The sequence below is a fragment of the Ceratina calcarata genome, unplaced genomic scaffold, assembly GCF_001652005.2.
Source record: "Ceratina calcarata isolate Rehan_Ccalc_2016 unplaced genomic scaffold, ASM165200v1 scaffold305.2, whole genome shotgun sequence".
Classification (NCBI taxonomy): Eukaryota; Metazoa; Arthropoda; class Insecta; order Hymenoptera; family Apidae; genus Ceratina; species Ceratina calcarata.
The window spans coordinates 275,842-283,675 of record NW_017153019.1 but is presented as its reverse complement, the minus strand read 5'-3'; the positions used below and the strand labels follow the sequence as shown (position 1 = coordinate 283,675).

At 41.5% G+C, this 7,834-nt stretch overlaps 1 protein-coding gene across 4 annotated transcripts in view; it reads left to right on the top strand.

Moving 5' to 3' along the window:
• Positions 1 to 7,834, top strand: part of NFAT (nuclear factor of activated T cells 3) — a 46,122-nt gene that overhangs the window by 24,451 nt on the left and 13,837 nt on the right. For 3 of the 4 annotated variants that reach the window (XM_018023575.2, XM_018023574.2, XM_018023572.2), the window contains exon 1: positions 1,084 to 1,619. The exons of the other annotated variant lie outside the window; for it this stretch is intronic. In XM_018023575.2, coding sequence (XP_017879064.1) covers positions 1,481 to 1,619 — 139 coding nt within the window. In that variant the 5' untranslated portion in view covers positions 1,084 to 1,480. Of the gene's footprint in view, positions 1 to 1,083; positions 1,620 to 7,834 lie in introns of those variants that run through there. 4 annotated transcript variants of the gene reach the window in all.

The window sequence follows — 7,834 nt, the reverse complement described above, 5'->3', positions numbered from 1 at the left end:
TGTGAAATCACTATAATTTTAGCTTTTTAATAGTAATAGGAATCTACAATAACAAATTCAACATGCCAGCATTGTTTAAGTATATGTATAACCTATACATCCTTAAGCATGTCAAACTCGCTGGCCACCGAGGATTAAGGATTACATATTAAATGTAATCTAGATTTATCGATGCAAATAGACTTCCTCCGTTCTTCGATTCCATAAATCTTACTTATTCTGATGAATAAAATTCGCAGTGTCATGAGACAAATTAAAGAGGGTGCAAGTGAATGGATTTGAAATTTAGGACTGAAAGCATCACGTGTGGATTTCTGTCCTTGATCTCTCCGTTCTGGCCCGAAACGGTAAACTTGTGAAATTGTTAAAAGTCAATTAGAACCGGGAGGAGAACAGTGGACGAAGGATGTTCGGTAGCTCTCGCATTTATACGAACGATAATTGATTTCCGACTCGACTCGCGCGGTTCTCTCGTTAAGTAAAGCAGATAAATCTTCGCTTATGCGTATTATTTCAATACGAGGCTGATTCGTAATCGCCTCGGCGGTGCTTGACCAATTGATGCGACAGCTAAAGTACCTGTTGCTTCGAGCGAGTAGTTTGAATTCTAAGGCCGTTCGAGTAAATCTATCGGATAGCTGATTAAAATAGTATTTAAGAAATATTGAATCCTGTTCCTCCTCGGCATAATAAATTATTTTTTTATCTCCGATTAAATCTTTATTTTATCGTTACAGTTTGCAGAGCTCGATTAATCGAACCAATTAGCATCCATCGAGAAATGATGGATGGGCACGGTTTCCCTCCAAAAACGAGCTCGCGACTCGCGGAGGGATTCGTAAGCGGTGGGAGGAATCGTAGGTGAAAAATCGGTCGGGCGACGCCAGTATATGCGTCTGCGAAAGATGCGATGGATAGACGATCGTTAATTAGCAGCCGTTGATTGGTCACCTTCCTCCTCGATATGTGCGAGGCCCTGGCCGGGGATGCAGGAGCGTATAAACGTGTTGCGTTCGCTCGTCCATGGGTGGGGGCTTATTTACTCGCTATTCAAACCATGCCGGGTTGCCCGATCGCCGACGAGACGGCGAACGCCAGTACGCGTCTGACACTCGCTGCGATCATGCGATTGTACTCGTTTACCGAACGGCGCATTGATCCTCTTCGATCACTGATCCCCGGTGTTGTGCCGATTAAAGTGCTCCCAGGGTCCTAACTCATTTTCTGTACCGGTTCTTTTCGCTGTAGTTGTTCCTCAATCTCGGTGGTAGGGTTTCGTCGAAATAAGAATCGTCAGTGAGCCACGATGGATCGAACGGGATCGAAGAACGTCACGCGATATTGATATGATACTTTCTCGTGGAATCAGACTGTGCAAAGTGATAGAATCGATCGAAGGGTGGAGGACGGGAGGGGGCGATCGTAAAGGATCGCGAGAGACACGGTTAAAAGTGGGCCTCGAACGGTCCCCGGGTACCTAATGGCACCCGACCTTGAGAAGAGGCGGCAAGAACTCAGGAAGACCAACAGCGGCACCTTGGAACCGGGCCACGAGTACTTCCAAATGCTCCTTCAGCTACGGTGCACCGGAAATCCACTGACCGAGCCCTATCGACACGGTAAAACTTCATTCCGTAGATCGCGCAGATTTTATTAATATTCAACGATCCGGTCGATTCCGATCGCGGCCAGATAGACAATCGATGCCTCAAGACGGAACCAGTCGTTGTTGGTATTTCGAGACTCGTGACTTTTTATTCTTACCCTTTTTCTCGTATGCATAATAAATGGTGGAGCTCCTATCAAGGTCCCGAGCTCGCTTTTATACTCGCGATACTTATAGATGTTTACATCCATTTCGTGTATACCAGATTTTTTAATATCAGAGTCGGAGTAGAAACGATTGAACAGAAATTGTAGGAGAGACGCGGACATAAATTATCTGATGTTTAACCAGCGAATATTCTGTGACACGTTTGTTGCATTATTATTATATGTTGATTTTTTCAAACACCCCAGTTATTGTTTCAACCAGGCCGGGAAGTGTGTTTGTACGGTTTTGCAATGATTTCACATTTTGTTTCTATTTGCGTTGGAGTTCAAGAAACTCGAGTGGCGCTTGTATTATGTTAGTTTTCTTTGGGTTTAAGACGTTACACGTAGGCGCCTACGCTCGATCGGAACACTGTTCCGCGTGTTATATCATCGTTGATAGATCCGAGATATTTTTATCAACAAAACTTTGCGGCTCGCATTATCTCACTTAAAAATATTACCGAATTATTCATTGGAGGAATTAAAGAACAGTAAATTGCGAAGAATCAGCGGCTGGATCAAATGATAACAGTTGTTGTTCTTTTTTTATCATTTTCCTGCCGCTGCTTTCTCTCTTCGACGAGCGTACGTACGTCCTCGAGCCGAGTCTTGTTCCACTTGTTTTCCTCGTCGATGAGTATATCTCATTTCTGTAACCTCCCTTCCCGCCCCCTCAATCGTTTCTCTCATTCGCCGTGATGCGGGTTATTCTGCTCCAAATTCCACATATTTATTCGTTTCTTTTTTGAACGCGGAACGGTTCTTTATTTAACTTACCACGCAACCGACGACAAGTCAGCTCTTGGCGGTTTTACGAGGACGTTCCTTCGTTCAATAAAATTCATTCAATCTTTCTACGTATATATCGTTCGATCGGATCTATGAATTCGATCGCGTCACGTATCAATTCCATTTCCCTCGGTTCGTGCATTGTTTCTTCGCGCGGCGCTACGCGTTACTCGTCCTCTACGTTTAATAGCATACGATGATTCTATTATCGACAGAACTCTCTTAAAACAGCCGATATAATTACTAAACAAATGTTGCCGTCTAGCACCCGGGAAATCGTGTCCAGCGATAACCTCTGCGAGTTACTGGCTACCACCCCGTTTCTCCAGCATCCGTCTCTCGTTCCCCTGCAAGCCTAAGCGCGCGCGCAATAAATCACTGCCCTCTCGCATGCTCGTTCTCCTTCGCCCTTGATACGCGAACCCACCCGCGCTCCCCGTCCCGTGTCCGATCTGCATATCACCGCATCGCGTATGATTCACTTGTTGGTAGCGAACCGAGCGACCTAGCCGAAGAGACAGACGCTCGCCATACACGCTTCACTCCTGCGGTTATCGCGGTAGCTCGCGCGTTCGAAAAGCGCTTTTGCGCGCCGCTCAAGCCGTTGCCAGGCGAATCGGAAGAACGAGACGAGCCAATCCGATTCGCGACGATTCGTCTAGAATCCGTCTCGCCCCGACCAACGTCGAAACAGCTGGTCATAAGTTTTTATATATAGACGAGCGTTCTTCGTTTTTCCATCTTATCGCGTGCGACGAATGACCATGACGATCGTCTGTTTACTCCACCGGTCCATTCGTCACCTCGCGCGATCCGCTTGAGCTCCGTCTGACCAGCCACCGACCGTTACTACTGAATTTCAGCCTCGCCACGGTCAGTCGCTTCCCGGCTGGCCGACGACTGGTTTCTTGGGAAAAGTCACAGAAGACGTTGGTATTTTATTGGAGAAAGTCCGTCCGATGCATCGGTCCGTGTTTTTGGTTGCGAGTGTTCGTTGCGTGGTTCTACGATACGGTAATTGTAGGTTGCGCAAGGACCTCATCTCGTCGATTTTTCGTCTCCACGCCAGCCAGCTATATAATACGAATACAAGTCTTCTAAGCGTTCCGGGTGTGCAACGATAATAAAGGTCACGCGGAATTGAGTAATTCTATCTAATCGTCGATATTATTTAATACATGAGAAAAAGAACCGAGTCGTAACAGCCGGAGTTTACGTACCGGCGATTATTTACTGCAGAAAAAAAGTACCAACGATTTCAGCGTAACGTCTGCACGTTATCTTAACAATACGATCAACCTCGATTTTCCTTCCGTCGCTGACATCACTGAAAAAACAGAGGATAGTTCAATTTTTATTCACTTCTGTTTTTCCGATTCGATTCGTTTTTTTTTTTTTTCTTTATTCTTTCGATCTCGATTACGATAAACGTCACCGTCGTCCCTGACAGATCTCCACGTGCATTTTTAATAAACGTTAAAAAAAAAAAGCGAGGCGTGGGCGATTCGACATTTTTATCATTTCCATATTCTACATCATTGGACAGTGAAGCAAGTTTAGAAGAATCAAATTTCAAGTCAATCGGATAATTGGTCTCTGAATTATAACTGCAGCAAATTTGAAGAATACCGTTCTAAGAAAAACGCGTTTTAATTATTATATTAATACTATTAGAACGCTGCCATTCTCAAACTATTTCAGATCCGAAATTGAAATTATAATATAATATTCTTGAAGGAATATAATATTCTTGAAGGAAATTTCGAAAAATGTAAGAAAAAGAATTAACACTAGTATAGCCCCTTCAATTTTAATTAAGATAGTTCTGATCGATTGATTGATAGATTTAGTAGCATTGATATTTGTTTCGAGTTACTCAAACGCAGCCAGTAAGACGATCGTTGAAATTAGCACGAATTAGTGTAGAATGTCGAAGCTCGCTACGTTTGACCGTGGAGCAGCTTAGGTGACACTTTTCCAAGTAGTTAGGTAGGTCAAGCATTGCATCGTCAGTGAATATTTAGATTTGATTTCCACCAAAAAATCCCTTAATAAACAAAAGTACAAAAGAAACATCGTCACGTGTAACAGACACGTTTCTATTCGGTACATACGAAATGTCAATCTCGATTTTCGCATTAGCATTTACTTCATAATACAACATTTCTAGCCAGTATCCACCTTTGGACGAGTTTAAACGAACGAGACCTATGAACGTGATTATGCGACCGTGAAACTGTTCCGAGAAACGATTGAAAATCAGATCGGGTTTTTCACAGATTTTTCATCGCCGTGAAACGCGAATTTTTCGCCGATCTCCGATAACTATCAGGCTCCTACTATTATTAATAATAAGACGAAACGCGAGTTACAAGTGTTTCTAGGATCGTCTGATCGACTAAGCGTTTCTGGGAACGTGTTGCTTATTGCTCTCCCGAGGAACCCGAGCATGATCGATCGTAACAAATGAGAGTCTCATCATGAGACCCTATTCGCATAGCGTGCATTCTTTAAGAAATTATCTGCGATCGCAGTGACTCTACTTTGAATTCAATTACGTTTTCAATGACGACTGGAAACACAGTTTCTCTCAAAGACGATTTACTCTGGCAAATAAACTCCGAAATATTGCGATCCTCGACGTATCATAATTAACACTAGATTGCCCAAGGAAGTCATTTTGACTGCTTTGGGGCAAATGTACAAATAATAATGCATAAATTTTTTTTCCCAAGTGAAGTAAATTTTTTTATTGTTAACATGTACTAATAACTTGTTACATGACTGTAAATAATATAAAAAATATTAAAAATTAATTTTAGACAAATTTCTTTACACATTATTCTTTCACAAGGAAGTCATTTTGACTGCTTTTGGGCAAATGTACAAATAATAATGCATAAATTACTTTTTTTCCCAAGTGAAGTAAATTTTTTTTATTGTTAACATTTACTAATAACTTGTTATATGACTGTAAATAATATAAAAAATATTAAAAATTAATTTTAGACAAATTTCTTTACACATTATTCTTTGACAATGCAGTCATTTTTACTGCTTTGGGCAATATAGGTATATACTAAGTTTCAGTCTTTCTAGTGTTAAACCGCGGATGTTATCCATTCAGAAAGGGAATTTGTGCAAAATATAAACGCTTAGAATTATGTAAAATATCGAACGGAAGCGTGCAGGAAATGAAAGAAATACATTTCTCCGAGTTTTGTTTTGCATAAAAATCTGCAATTTAATTATAATTGAATGCACGATGAACTACAACACTATTCTATACATTTTGCATGTAATTTCGCAATGTCGAAGGCCGTAACGTTTTCAGTCGGTTTCGCATTGCCGCAATTACGTATCGGACAATTTTTATCAGGGGTGGTGCGTGCGATTCCACTTGATATTCCGCGTGCGTTGGACATAAAAAAAGGAACGAGAAGGCCGCCAACTTGGTATTTCCTAATTTTCTACGACTCGTTGGCGCCTAAGCTCGGATCTCTAATAACAAACGTGATAAAAGACAAATCGAGGTATGAAGAAATTAAATTTCGATGGGACTGTTCAGGATTTAAAAGGCTGAACGTATATTTCAATTTTTAATCACATTTAATGAGTAAAAAAATTAATTGATTTTTCGATTAGATTTTGCCTAAAAATCGAAAGTCTGTTCATAAATTCGTATAATTTCGAAGATTCGATGACGACGTCGATCGTCGCGATGAAAACTCGCGGGACAGGCGGGTAGCATGGTTTCCACGCACGTGTTGCGAACATGTGCGCGGCCAGGCCATGGCGCGAGTGCGAAGTCTATACGCGTGAACGTGATGCTCGTTAATAATGCGTATGTATGTACACACATCGTCGAGTACTATACACGGTACCGTACGTACGTATGTACGTATGTACGGGTAACAGTGCGGTTGACACGAGTGGCGACGCGGCCAGAATCCGATTAACAGCCGGAGAGAGCCAGTGGCGAACGAGATTCATAATTCATGCCTCCAATAGTTACGAATGGTTCTTTAAGTTCGAACGAAACGAGGAGTGCAAAGCTTCTGTCGAGACATTTTTTGTTTATTTTACAGCAGGATTTCAATGAAATTTTCATTACAAAGGCAGATGGAGTTTCGTTTATTTCCTCATTACTTCTAGCCAGTCCTAATTTTGTCGAAATTTGCTTTACTCGTCATTTATTAAACTGCTTAAAAGAACTCAGGTCGTTCAGCTGTGAAAAGGTGTTTCAATTTTGCTCTTTGCTATTTTTAATACGATAGGTCGTAGACAATGACAGGAAAAAGGTAGTATAGTCAGTTCCGATCGATCTTTGTGGTAATTGAGAAACACGTATAAATAAAAAACCAGACTGACATTCTGTAGATATAAGAATTCTTGGAAGGAACGATTGCGCATTATATCTGGATCTCGTTCTTACAATTTGCGGAAGTTCTCGAAACGAATCCTTCTGATTCTACATGAAACCAGTTCAACAAACGTATACGTCCTTTTTCTTTCTTTTTATCAGTCCTCTGTGTTTTTTTTCGCCTGTCGTCGAGGCACCGCGACGAACTAATCGTCCGACTCGCGGAATTATTATCGATAAGGAGACCGATTGTTTCTTCTCGTTATTACGTAAACAACCTGGGACTGCGATATACGCGCAATTCGCGGGACAGAGAGCGAACCAGATAGATCCGATTTAAAAGGTGCATTGACTCACTCGATTGTACACAGGTGGATGCTGATAAACGTAGAAATTCGCACGACGGTAAACGACGAGCCTTGATAACGAGCGTCCCGCGCGATAAAGTCAAATATTTATTTACTAAAATGTTAAGTCCTCCGTCGTCGATCGTTCTTTCTCTCCCTCTCTCTCTCTCTTTCTCTCGCGGGTTGAACCGCGAGGTCACCGTGGTCGATCGTTTTTTCCTCTTGAGTATCAATGAAACGATCATGAGTCGACCAACTAATTCAATGTTAGGGTAAACGAGACGAGTTTAGCTAATCTCGAAAGTACTTCTGTTTTACAATTAGTCGTTTCGTCTAAACGATGAGAATTTAATTGTACGTGACGGTCTAATTTGTTCCAACATAAAATTTTATAAAGTATCATACGATACGAATAGTCAATGTTCCACTTGAGAGAAACATTGAAATGTCTTCTGTTTATTAACACTAGATTGCCCAAGGAAGTAATTTCGACTGGTTTTGGGCAAATGTACAAATAATA